The sequence below is a fragment of the Carassius auratus genome, chromosome 8 (assembly GCF_003368295.1).
Source record: "Carassius auratus strain Wakin chromosome 8, ASM336829v1, whole genome shotgun sequence".
NCBI lineage: Eukaryota > Metazoa > Chordata > Actinopteri > Cypriniformes > Cyprinidae > Carassius > Carassius auratus.
Window position 1 is genome coordinate 8538598 of NC_039250.1, and position 14552 is coordinate 8553149.

Genomic DNA, 14552 nt, shown 5'->3' on the forward strand with positions numbered 1-14552 from the left:
TTCGACTAATTTATTTCAGTGTGTAAATAATCATGTTCTTTGTTTTTTAAGTGTAGTCAGAATGCGTTTGGTGTTTAGAAGTATGCAGGTTTCAAAATACTTAATGGCAATTTATTTAGGCTATTACATTTTTAAAGCGCACATTTGCATACGGCTGTTAAATAGCGCCGTCTTGCGTACAATCAAAGAATGGCATGGGAATAAAACAAGGTGAGAACTAAACATGGCGCGAGTTTTCTTATTCAACTTATTAAAATATTCACCATGGCCATCCGTGGACAAAAGTAAATGGCCATGCTTTAAGCCCTAATTTTTATAGTTTTATAGTTTAACTTTTTTTTTTTATAGTTATTTGAATGTCAGAATGACAGCAGGGGCAAGTTGCACAGGCACTGTGTTAAGACAGTCATAAGAATTACAGTAGTTTGACCAACTAGCATTTAACTTAGGGAAATCAGTTTTACTTTTTGGATTAAATCTGACTTTAAAAAGTTATGAAAAATACAGATGACGAACTTGCAATTTAAATAGGTGCTTTAGTTTATGCATCAGGCTATAGTTCTAACCTCACTTTACAATAATAAAAAATTAGGCAAAAAAATTTATGTATATATATATATATATATATATATATATATTTTTTTTTTTAAATCACACAACTGATTCTTTGTTCTCACTCTTAATTATTTTTTTTTATAAGATGGGGATTCTGAAAATAGTATCTTTTGATGATGCGTAACAGCAACATGACCAATCGTGGTGTTTTACCTCTATAAGGACAAAAAGCACTCAATTTTTTAAGTAAAAAATAAAGTAATAAATAATTTATCAATCCATTTATTCACATCACTTCTGTGCCCTTGGCGGTACTAAGAGTGTCCCCTCTTAGACAAGGGGGAAAACAAACCGGCATGAAAAATGTGCCAGGTTTATTTGTTTTGGTTCTTAAATATTAATAAATACTCACTGAGCAAAGCTACTGGACCTGGGAGGAGTGTTGAGTAGAGACGAGCAAGGGGGCAAAGCAGAAAGTGCCCCCCCCCTTTCTTTCTTTAAATATTAATGCAATGAAAGTACAGAGCACTTTTGGAGGAAAACAACTTTGTGACAGAAAAAATTCAGTGTAAAACAGCTTTGTGGCAGAGAAAGTGTGAACAGATAGAGGAAGTTGAGATAAGATGAACCAGCAAACTAAAGTGTAATGTGTGTAAAAAAAAAAAAAAAAAGAAGTGCTTCGTCAGTTGACTGGACCTCAGGTGTGGAAAGGGATGAATACCTTTTTAAATGTATTATCACCACATGCAACCATTCACTGCATATAAAATGAAAAAAAAAATGATGTCACAAGGTTTATTTTGTGTTTAGCAGCCTGAAACAAAGAATAATCTTACCTTGCCTTCCCTATATTTTTGAGAGAGAAAAATTAGGTCAGTTGAATGAGGGTAAAAGAGGCAGGGAGAAAAATAGAGTTATTTTTGAAACTTTCAACTTTTGGATGCATTAATTTAATCACATCAAAAGGCAGCAATTTCTGAATTTCTGAAAAGTAATTTTTTTTTATTTTCTTTCATTTTTATAAATATTTATCTTTCATTTCTTTACTGTAAGATTACACCACTTTAGGTGTCCATAGTTATTTTACATTCATTTGAGAAACTGATCTTTATTCTAAATAGCTATTAATCTGCATGTAACTTTTTTTGTAAATGTATCATGTTTATGCATGCTGTGCATGTCACTAAAGTGCTTTGTAGCACTAAAGTCAATTACTAAAACAAGACATAATACAAGAAAGAATATCAATGAGGGTGAGATGAGACACGTTTATCCAGATCACAGCACCCACTCCTTTGAAATTACTGAATATATCAACTTTCAAAACTGCATACATAAGAGAAAATGTACAGTTAGAGGGCCATTACCGCAATGTTATTCACTGTATTTTGCGTGACGTAACATATGCCTACATTACCTGTCAGAATATCCAAAATGTAGATTAGTTTCTCCTTCAACAGAACAGATTTGGAGAAATTTTGCATTAGATCACTTGCTCAGCAGTGGCTCCTCTGCAGTGCAGTGAAAAGATGGTTGAGTGAACATTGAGAGAAATAAATGCACTTGTGTTACAGGCTTTAAAGGGCCTTGTACAGAGTGGCCTAAAAATACTGTCCATTTTCTTCAACACAAATGTTCAATACATGGTTAACTGGGAGTAATCCAGGGACTGCTATTCTTAGGTTGTGCACCACATTCTGCGTCATTACTACTGTTGTTGTCTTAAAATGGACCAAGTTAAAGGTTAGTGGATTTGAACCAGTGAAGAATCCATTTAAGAAGTAGATAACATGTCCAACGCATACACGACTGATAAAAATACAATGTGACCAGGTAGTTGATTTGTTCATTTATTTCTTTATGTTGGAGCCCAGCATTATGTAGATCAGATACGGCTTGGTCAACAAGGCCAAAGACACACAGTAAAGGCAGTTTGCTGTTTTTCAAACCCGTAATGACAATCACATCTTGATGCTTTCATTCTAAACCTAGAACTGGGAACCAAACTGGTTAATACAATAGTGGTAATGATATCCAAGTGTGGGCTTCACATTTTGTTTAGGTGAACTTTTGGAAGTCTTTGATCAAGGAATGCATGTTCTCATATATGCTGCCACTCTGCGGAAACATTTTGTATATCCTCTACAAGCTATAAAAAATGTAGGTAAATAATAAAAAAGGAATCTCTGTAAAAAATGAGAAGAGAAAATAAAAAAGAAAGGGAAAATTAAGAGAAAATCATCCTATAGGTCAGCTCCATCGTCATTTGCATTGAAAGGCGTGAGGAGGATACAGTATTCCCATCCCATCACATCCCCAGACTGTCTTAAAGATTGCCCGAGCTTTAAAGACCTTTGGAAGCTCTGCTGGAATCATGTTTAATGTTATTCAGCTCCCGTAAAGCACTAAACAGCCTTTCACACCTGCTAGTGGAAAACGTGTGCTGAATATTGTTTATTCCTAAAGATCGAATGCATATTATTTTATTAGACCTTGAATGTGGCCAGTGTAATATAAAGAAAATATGCAATGTGGAAACATTTATCAGCTGAATTCGACTAGCTAAAATTTTTAGTCTGAAAAATATCCATTTGATAATACATTTAATCTTTTTTGCTGTTTTTTTTTTCTTTTCTTAATATCTGGCTAATTGTTTATATACCAGTCTTCCAAAGGCCCTTCTCCTGCTTCTGTGAGCTGGACAATTCAACAACAATTCTATGAGCCTTTATTTAATGGATTAGAATACCAGCGTAGTACTTACTTCATACTGTGCAGTATATACTGTTTACAGTATTACTTCTTCCATTGCATTTGCAAACGTGTAGCTGTCGCCACGTGATCTTATAACACTGAATGTTTAATCCCTTAATATTTAGCATTTTTTTAGCAAGATTTACCTCTAAATTATTCATTTATATCTATATAATTAATACAATTATTAGAAAGAATATTTCATATTATTCTCAAATAAAGTGTTTAATGGCATTTTAACCCAATGATGATTTGGAGATTATATCCCCTCCAAAAAGCTCTGTATGTTCATATTTTTGGCATTTCCCATTCATTTACTTTGGCAAAGATCATAAATGTGAATTTTCATTTAATTATGTTTTTTTTTTTTTTCATATTGTAAGTGCCACAAAAGTCACCAAGTTTTATACCATTCTGAAATTCAAACATTTCAAAACATAATATGTTTTTGGTCTGAAATGACCGAGGACCACATGAGGGTTAGTTACATTTTGGGGAAAAAATTGTTTTGTTGTAATGTCAAAATGTTTTATGCTATGAAATACTGCTTAAAATAATGCTGAAAAAGAAAAATCGAACATATTGCATTGTGGGATATGGTATTCAATGCAATGTTCTCTAACAAATGTCATAGGGCATTTTAATAGATACAGAAAACTTGCATACTGTACACTGTATACAAATATATACTGCAGTAAGAAGTAGTAGAATTATGGTAAGGTATTCAGAAAAAAGCTCATATCTGTAATAACTGCCTGTCTGGTGACTTCCTCTCCCTCGCATTTTTCCTTCCTTCTCAGTCCTCTTTGTTTCCCGTGGGTTTAGCTCCATTGAATTCTGTTTCCAAACAATATCTCTCTGTATAAATCCATTCCACCCCCCTGCAGTCTGAATCCAGTTCATACTATACAAGGGCTTTACAAAAAAGCTAACTTTAAACAGCCATACAATGGCTAAACATAAACCATATCTCTACCATGATGTGTTAATTCATTACATTTTATTCCAGTGTGTTGGAGTTGTCATTCTTGTTAACGTTTTAGTACTAAAAGTATATTTAGCAGTGTTAGTTGATGACGGAGGTGTGTGTGTGTAGTAGGTTTAGAGTATGGTTTGGAGTGTGTGAGAGCGTGCTAGCCGCTATCAGAGGATGTGTGTGGTGCAGTAGAGGGTGCTCTCCGTCGGTGCACAGATGACGCCCAGGAGCGTTCGGAGGTCTGTGAGGAGGGTCGCGTGAACCCACGCTGGGTCAGCCCGTCCAGCAGGTGGTGCTGTTGCTGCTGTATGGCTTTTGAGAGCAGGCCAGGCAGAGCCTGCAGACTGCTGTTTATGGAGTCCAGTTTTGCCTCTAGGTGACCGATCCGCTTTTCTAGGTCGTCACTGCGCTCCTGAAGTTCTGCAACAAGGTCGTACATCACATTCTGTGTCTGAAGAAGTGAAAAGCACAATTAGTACACACAAAAAACTCCACAAATCCTGTGTTGTCCACTTGCATGGAGAGTAAGCATATTTTCTGACTACAAAAAAAAAAAAAAAAATTAAGATTTTAACAAAATATTTAAAATCATATAACATTTAAAATACAATATTACAAATTAAAAGACACAAAATATGTATTTACACAAGTATATTGTCAAATAACCAAATAAAATAAAATTCCCATTGTTTATATTGGTCCGGACACACTTGCATACTGTATACTATTTCACAGACTATTTTAGAAATGAGCATGGTGCAATTTAGCTGAATTTATGAAGTATTCAATAAGTATATACAAGCAAACAAAAGTTTGGGGTCAGCAAGATTTCTCACCATGACTACTTTGACTATTTACTTGATCAAAAATACAGTTCAAAACAGAAATATTGTGAAATATTAATACAATTTAAATAACTGTTTTATACCTGCATGTTTTAAAATGCAATATGTGACCCTGGACCATAAAACTAGTGTCATTTTTTTTCGAAATTGAGATTTATACATCATCTAAAAGCTGATTAAATAAGGATTATTAGGATAGGACAATATTTGGTCAAGATACAACTATTTTGAAAATCTGGAATTTGAGGGTGCAAAAAAAAATAAATTACTAATCAAAAATTAAGTTTTAATATATTTACTGTAGGAAATTTACAATATATCTTCCTGCATGTACTGTACTTCAAATGTACTAAGGTTTACAAGCAATAAGGAACACTGTCCACACCTTTGCTAAGTCCACCAGTGTATTTGCTTGATCATTCAGCTTTCTTTGCTCCATCTTCACACTTCGCAATCTGGGGAAAAAAATAAGCCAGGGAGCAGGTGGACAGGCAAAGAGAAAGAGATGGGCCACAAGGAAAGAAGACACAAAGATATACAAAGGAGGCAGGAGTTTACAGAGTAAGGAGTGCAAAAGCAAGTGCAAGAGGTTGTGATGGAGTGTCAACGGAAAGAGCAGGGGAGAAGAGGAAGAAACAGAGTTTGGTAATTAGGCTAAAATCTAGGAGGTAAATAGTGTTCTTCCATTAAATGATGTGCCCACATGCAAACATTTACATTCCAGTTCGGTTCAGTCAGACATGCAAACTTATTCAGCCACAGGAAGTAAAATAAAAAAGAAGGGGTCGAAAAGAACAACAATTGAGACATTGTCCTAAAACTCTGTAAGCATACCGTACCCCCAAATTCAAGAAACTGTGCTGCAGAATTTTTTGGATGGTGATCTGATGCATTTAGAAACTCTCAACAAAATGTAATGGACAGGAAGGAAATGCAGTTAGATATTATATTGTAAAAAAACATACTGTAAAAAAAAAATAACAATAAAAAAAAGATTTTTAAAAACGCGTTAGTTTGAGATTTTTGTTGGTTTATTTTCATTTTGTAGAATTTTTTTAATTTATATTTACATGTATATACATTATAACCCAAATTAATTCAATTCATTATATATATATATATATATATATATATATATATATATATATATATATATATATATATATATATGCATGAAGAAGATCAGATGCAAAAGCCTCTAAGTGTCATGTGAAATTTCCTCCAAAATTAGGATTTTTATCAAGCTCCTATGCTTAGGTTGAGTCATTTTACTTTCATTGCAATGTGCAGGTCCTTTAAATTTCAGATGGTACTTAGAGGCTTAAATTTATATTTAATATTAAAGGCTTGATTCAGAACATTTTTTTAATGTAAACTCTCATGCTTGTGGTCAGGGGCTGATTGCATAAAAGGTTGAGACTGGTCTTAAAATTTACATTAATTTTGTTCTTTAAGACCAAAATTGTAAAAATTCAGTTACATTAAAATGTAGATTAGTCTAAGCTGTATCCAAAATATAAGACTGATTACCCCTTGGTTAACTGCTAGTTGGTTAAACTAGTCTTTAAGACACTTAACATAGAGGCAAATTTTATGCAACTGGCCCCAGAATTCATGTTTGAATTTATATTGTCAAACAAAACCTGAAAGTCAAACAAGCTTGTTAATCACAGACAAATTTAATTGTAAATCATAAACCATTAACTATAATTTGCTATTTTAAAAACCCATTGTGTTTTTTTTTTTTTTTTTGCAGCTGGCAGACAGGCCTACAAATTGTCATAAAAAGCTTTATTGTAGCAAGAACGCTGTAAAATGTGTGGAAGCACACCCTAAACAATTTGTCAACAGTGTGATGGCATACACTGAAACTCAATAGGATGTAGCAGAAAACTTTCATGATATTGTGTCAGACTGGAGCCGGTGTTACGTGGAAACAGATGAACTGATAAAGACACATGGTTTGTGCTCCATGGTAATGACAGATGTGCTAGCAGTGATGCATTAGCATTACCCTAATGTCAGAGCCTAATGAATACAGAAAGCAAACACCAGAATCTCTCTAAATACACATAACTGGGCTTTCCATTATAGGAAGGCTCAAACAAAACCCGGAAAGGAAAGGGGAGATGTCGATGAGAGTTTTGTAACAGTAGAACAAGGAATTTTGGCAGATCTTACAACAATTTCTTGAGAAAAATGCTTGTTAATGATACTCACATGCAGAATATAAACATAGCATTATGACTTATTCAAACATACGGTCTTCTCCAAAGTTATCCAAGCAACCTAAACCAACCCCAACCAGCCATTTGACCCAAACTCTCCCCCTCCCATCGAAAAACAAAAAACAAGTGTGAAAAAACTCAAGTGTGCAAGCTTTATGGAAAATAAAAGGTGGACACTTTGTACTCTTTCACATGTGCTTGAACTGTTTCAAAGATGAACTCTCAATTTTGGGAGGGCCAAAATTGGTCTGTTTGTTTCTGTACCCAGACCTCCATAGTTCCCTGCACTCCAGATGCAACGGTTACCTTCTCCAGAACACAGGCCGATTTGTTGAGTTTATGAAGCATTTCATGTGCAGATATTTATAGAATTTATGATTGTTTGCATTAGGCAAGGGAATGTCTACGTGGTCTCGTAAAAGTGTAGGCCAGATACATTATAAATGAATTGTTGTGCTCAGCAGTTGCGCTTTCACTTTGACCGCATGCCAAACAGAGGCAGGACTGGCGATTCACATCAGAGAACCTATAACATGGCCAGAAAATGTTACAGCACTTAAAGGATTAGTTTAATTCTCTTCAACAGTTAATAAGCCTGATGTTGTTCCAAAACTACATGAGACTGACTTTCTTCTGTGGAACACAAAATGAAACATCTGTATAATGCAATGGTCACGCTTTTTCATGTGGACACGAAGCTACTAATGTATTTATTCCAGTTATTTAAATTTTAGAAATGTATAAATTTTTATAAATTTTATATTAATTTTGAACTGAGGTACAAAAAACATTTTTATTTATGATTGTATATTTAAAAAACAAATAATATTAATAATTTAATAAAAAAATATTAATAATAAAAAATAAAAAAACAGATTTTAACTTGAATTGAGATATAGTCCTGAGTTTTTTGTTGTTAATTTTGATTATGAAGGTAAATGTAGAAAATATTATGCAGTATTATTATTAAATAATAATTACCTTTTTAAATAAATGTAAATAAATACTTGAACTGAGGTACATAAAATATTTCTTTGAGGATTTTTGTCCAGTTAATTTTGTTTGTCAATATAAAATGTGGATTTGGAACAACACAATGTTGAGTAAATGACAAAATTGATTTATTTTATTTTCGTTGGTGATTTGTCCCTTTTTAAAGCGAACCTACCAAGGGAAAGGAAATGAGTACTAAATGCTGAAGTTTGTGTCTAAACTTCCCATGCAGTCTAATAACATTCACTTTCGGTATTTCTCTGAAAGTATCTCCATAAGAATGATTTGCAATATATTTGTGTTTGCAAGAAAACACTGCAGACCAGCAGATTGTACACAGTGGTACGACTAAAAGACTCTAAAAGACTAAAAGTGCAGTGCGAGGTTCTGTGGAAATCTGGTACAGGCTAGATGCATGAATTTCTGACATTGTGGCATCTGATAAATTTGAAGCTGAGAAGATGTGAAGAACTTTTCCCTCGAAGTACCTTATCAGGTTAGTAAACCATTTAAATGCAATTCATCCAAACGCCATTAATGGATATCAAAGCTAAATAAAAATGGGGCCCAGCTTCAAATGTTTTCAATGTTCATCATGTTGGTTGATATTGCTGAATAAGACTTCTAAAAATGAAAAAGGGTTCCAATGGTAAGGAAAAAGAGAAGACATGACTTACTTCTGAGCTCTGCAGTGATTTAAGGCAAAACAAATGGAACACAGAATACATTTTTTTAAAAACCTCAAGTTGCACACCACACCAAAGACTTTCAAACTTTTATGATTGACTTAAAATAAACTAATTCGATTTGCATCGCCAGACCATTTAGCAACATTTTTGTCATGTCATTTTTTCATAATACTGAACAGCATATATAAAAAACAACTTCTCTATCATGCATCCGGGTTACTGTCTACACTAGGGATGTCACAATACCAAAGTAATTTCATTGTGCTTCATAAAAGTTTCAAAGCATTAACTAATATGCTATGAAACACACTCTTTTATTTTTGAAGTGAAATATTCATATAAATATAAACAAATTAAATGAAAGCAATGGCATTTAGCCTTTGAGTATATCTCAATTAAGTAAACAAATAGACAGTGAGCAATAAAGAACAAAGAAATAATTAATTAACAGCAGTGAATGGGTTCTCTCTTCTTCTTTGCCAGTATTATGCACTATTAAGCACTGGACTGATACTGTGAGAAAAATCTAGATTATTATTTTTTTTACTTAAGTATACATCTCACCAAGTCATTCTTAACCAAAAAGCGCATTCAGTCATGTATGCACAACAATTTTTCTGATATACTATTTGTGTCCCAAACTTCTTTTGCTTTCGGCATCATCAGCATCAAGATTTCATTCCATGATCTGACAGTTAAAACAAGATCCTAACATTATTTAGAAAGGAAATATGAGGTTGAGTCTATTCAGTCTAAAAGGTTCAATTCCGTTTCCAAAACTCCATATAAAAAACTTTATGCGAGTAGATTCCCTAAATTGGAAAGCGAGACCTTGAACTAAATCCAGTTTTAAGCACCATAAAATGTAGATTTATATCTCATCTCATATAAAACACAAATGCAGACAGCACACACTGCAAAAGGGAGATGACAAAGATTAAATGTTGCAAAAATACGTACTGGTGAATGGCCTGCAGAAACTTGCGCTGATGTTTCCGGACCTTGGCATGGTCAATCTTTTTCACAAGCTTTGTGTGTTTGTAGATTAGCCATGTTTCCCTGAGTACATTAGCAGCCGTGTTTTTCACCTGTGAACAAACGAAGTCCAGATAAGAAACTTACATTAAATATTAATCTTGAAGGGACAGTTTGCCCAAAAATGAAAATTCTGTCATTAATTACTCACCCTCACGTGAATTAAGATATTTTTTGATGAAACTCGAGAGCTTTCTGACCCTCCATAGACAACAATGCAACTGACATGAAGAAAATGTTGAATGAAGTCAATATTTTGGTTTTCTTAGTTGAACCACTGACATCACATGAACCATTTTAATGATGTCCTTACGGAGGTCTTACGGGTTTGGAACAACATGGAGGTGAGTAATTAATGACAGAATTTTAATTTTTGGGTGAAATATCCCTTTAAAACATCACTACAGCTAGTGCAGACAGAAAGACGTACAGTATGTTTGGTAACTCATTACACCATAAAAAAAATTCAAAGTGAATGCTCTTGAAATACAGCATTAAGTGCTACTACTGTAGTTGTAGACTCTGGAAGGTTCTGGTGAATTAGCGATTATGGGTGAGATGTGCTTGCCAGGTTTTGTCTAGAAAATGATCTCATCAAGGGAATGTTGGCTAGTTTCCACAGCTTATGCAGCCTCAACATTTGACCCAAAGTGCAGCGAGTTTGACTGCTCTTTTTAACACTTATTTCATACTTACTTCGTTTTCACTTAGCTACAATTCTGTATATTAAAACATGCTCACTCTTTTGCAGAGTTGAGTGTCCATCATAAAGTTATGGACATGCTTTTCAGCCTTGGTGAGCTCTAGCTTCCTGGCTACGACAGCCACCACTAGGGCAGTGCAACCAGCCCCCTGAGAATACACACAAACACAAATCATAGCAAAATCACTTTTTAAATGCAGTTCCTCTATAAAATGGCTTCACAGTTATGGCTGAGTGGGCATTAATTACTGTAAAAAAAATATGCGGATAAACTCACAAGGGTGTAAATATCTCAAAAATTTAATTTTTATATACAGTTCCTCTACAAAATGACTTTATGGCCTGATGATGTTATGGCAGAGTGGACACTAATAACTGTAAAAATATATGCAGATAAACTTAAATGTAAGACTTGTGTATCATTTGTACATTATTAGTAGGGTTAAAGATAGACGCACCATGATTCCAGTAAGGAGACACACTCCTTTCCCACAGTATGTGTGAGGCACCATGTCTCCATAACCAATAGACAGGAAGGTAATGGAGATCAGCCACATGGCTCCCAAGAAGTTACTGGTGACTTCTATTTTATCATGGTATCTGATGAGATAAAATCACAAGAAAATACTGGGATTCATTTGATAAGAAGGGCTAATCAATACCCTACAGGATACATTTTCGAAAAAGAAAAGTCTTCAAAAGGTGCCCCAAGTACGAGTTTGTAAAATTTTTTTTTTTAAATTAATATGAATTATGAGAAATAAAGAAAAAAAAAAACCTTTATTTTAGATTCAGGTTAAAATCCAAATTAATTAACTTTATTTACATTTTTAAAACAATTTAGCTACATTTATGTTGACAAACAAAATTAACTAAAGCAAAATAATTGAATTGATTCTTTTACCTCAGTTCAGGTTCAAATGTAAATGAATGAATGACTTAAATTATTTACGGTCTATAATTTCAACAATGTGAAATAAAGATAAAACATTACATATAATAAAAGTTAAGTTTACATAAAATAAAATGAAAAAAAATACATGTGCATCTTGTATATCAGTTTAGGCTATAATCGAAATTAATTAATTACATATATATACCCATACTATAGTTACAACATTTAAGCTGCGTCCCAAATGACGCACTATACACTATGCACTCGTGCACTATGTACTTATGCACTATGTACTCAACCATGTAGTGTATGAATTATATAAGGTTATTTTGTCATTCGTAATCGGAGTTTGATAGCCCCTTCCCCTTCATTCTGTAATTAAAGCTGTTCTTTTCAGTGTGAACGCACTATTCACACTATTTATACTACAAAACATCATAGAATAGTGCATAGGTACGCTATTTGGGGCGCACCTGTAAATACAAACAGTCCCTTTGAAATTTGAGCAGCACTGCACATTGACAGTGTTGCACAGCTCAAATATACAGGAACACTTTGCATTAGTGGTCTTTAAGAAGCCCAATTACATTTGAAGGGTAATCTTAAAGTCGACCTAAAGTGCAATATCAAGTTTTAAATGCAGCAGCATACATCAATATTCAGGCCTGACCGCACTGGATAAAAAGGTGGACAGCCCAAATATAAATCAAGGTGCCTTTGTATACGTAATTTCAGAGAAGTGCTGTCCATATTCTGCTCGTATGAACGAGAGGGCAGCCAGGGCCTATTAGATGGCTTGCTCTTGTTCCCCAGTGTTCTAGTTCAGTCTGGTGTGGAGAATGCATCTCTGTAAAACTATTGTGGGAGTCACAGTCCATTACACGAGCATAAAAAGGGTAAAAACATGCTGGCAGTGTAACCAAATCCAAAGCTGCCATGAACTCAGATGATGCACTGCTCGGTCAATATGGGGCACATAAGAGCATTCAGGCAGTCGATTTCAACCAAGTCACTTTAGCATTATCTCAAATCAGAAAACTTCAAAGAGCTTCACTTGCACATACTCACAGAATCTTAAACATAGATTGGACCCATATAGAAATTTACTACGGTAACTGCCAGTCACTACAATAACTGCTACTAGAATACATCTGTTGTTTACTTGGTATTTTTAGGTAAAAGACACTTTTGGAAGTTACCCTTGCAAATTTCTGTTAAGGGAACAGCATACCATCTATGTTGATTCTTCCAGCATTCATAACAAAATGATCCACTCAGTTCCAGAAACACTCACTCCAAAAACAAAATGGAAAAAAATAAAACAATTGAATGATGAAGATGTCAGTTTCAGAACAAGGTCTTCTCTTGGCCTCAAATCCATGTTCAATCAGCATGAACAATATGCCCATGTGCTGACTACGGAGTAACTCTACATTAATGTTCAAATTAATCTATCAGTGAGCGTCCAGCTTCTATGCCCATGAATTTAACTGAGAACTCATTAGCTTGAGTGCTATTAAATGAGGCCAGTCGACTAGCCTGCCGACAAATGATTTAAAGTGAAGAAGTAGCGGTGGCCATTTAGGGGTGAAGCAAAGGGTTCTTAAGGTGCTGATAAAGCACCTCTCCCTTCCTCTGATAGATTCATCCACTGTAACTCTTACACAAGACATGAGAATACAGAAAAATAACAAGCTAGCATGACACCTGACTAGCACATTAGCTTAGTTGGTGTCTTCAACACTTTTTCCTCAACCACACTGGAATTTTTTTTTCTAAATCTGTCTGTCTAGTAGATAACAGTAGATAACAAGATAAATTTATCTGAAAAACAAACACACTGTTTAAACCACACACATTTTGTTAGATTTATTTTTAAATCAAGAAAAATGGGGCAAGAAAAATAAACTTCATTCAATATATGGGTGTTTCAACAATTGCTGACCATTTTGTAAGAGTTTTTAAATACACAATTAAAAAGTTAATGGAATAAAAAAAAAAACATAAATAAAAAATAAAAAAAACTGTTATTTAATGTAAAAATATGCCAGTCTGCAGTTGCAGCATTATTTGCATCATGACCAACTGATAAAGTTTTTACTTTACAAATAAAAATCACTAACACAACCATGCTTTAAATATTGAGGAAAGAAAGTGTGAGAAATTAAAGTGCAAAAAGAAAAAGATAATTAAAGGGGTAATTGTGTACTTCAGGTTCATTTTAAGATTATTTAAATAATTTAAATAATTATTTTCAAGTCATAAAATCTGAAAAAAATAAAAATATTGCATTTTCAAATCTATAATCAAACATATGTCATTTTTCATATGTCAATATCTATTATTTAACAGTTTTCATATTTCTATTTTATTATTATTTTGTTAATGTGTGTAAATATATAATATATATGTGTGTGTGTGTGTGTGTGTGTGTGTGTGTGTATATACCAGTCCTACGGATCATGACCAACTGACAAAAATGTACCTTAGTGAAACAAAGAAAAATATCACTAATCAACACAAAGATGCTGTAATTTTGTGTGGGGAAAAATGTTTAGAATAGAATGTTATTAAACTCTATGGTGAAAAAAGAAAAAACTGCAATTTTACCGTGATGCATTTATTTAAACTTTGTTAGTACACAAATTAAACTCTGTATTCTATAAGTCAGGGTTAAATGTGGACGTAGTTGAAGAAAACCCATATATACTGTACACTATACAATTGTTGTGGTGCAGTGCAGTGAAGAAATAGCAGGTGGATGACGTAGGACATATAGTCTAATGGGTAAGAAGTGGGCGCAGAACCTGGCTAAAGGGCTCAGGATGACCTGATTAGCATAGCTGTGCTGCTCTCTCTATGTTTATGGGTCATTACAA

General features: G+C 33.9%; 1 protein-coding gene across 4 annotated transcripts in view; it reads right to left on the reverse strand.

The window, feature by feature from the left end:
• Positions 1-1873: 1873 nt before the first annotated feature.
• LOC113107194 (small conductance calcium-activated potassium channel protein 2-like) overlaps positions 1874-14552 on the reverse strand; it is a 33301-nt gene continuing 20622 nt past the window's right edge. For 2 of the 4 annotated variants that reach the window (XM_026269529.1, XM_026269528.1), the window contains 5 exons: positions 11237-11378; positions 10817-10927; positions 10001-10128; positions 5516-5585; positions 1874-4736 (listed from right to left, as the gene is read on the reverse strand). In XM_026269529.1, coding sequence (XP_026125314.1) covers positions 4443-4736; positions 5516-5585; positions 10001-10128; positions 10817-10927; positions 11237-11378 — 745 coding nt within the window. In that variant the 3' untranslated portion in view covers positions 1874-4442. Of the gene's footprint in view, positions 4737-5515; positions 5586-8519; positions 9038-10000; positions 10129-10816; positions 10928-11236; positions 11379-14552 lie in introns of those variants that run through there. The other 2 variants (XM_026269532.1, XM_026269530.1) reach the window with 2 other exon arrangements.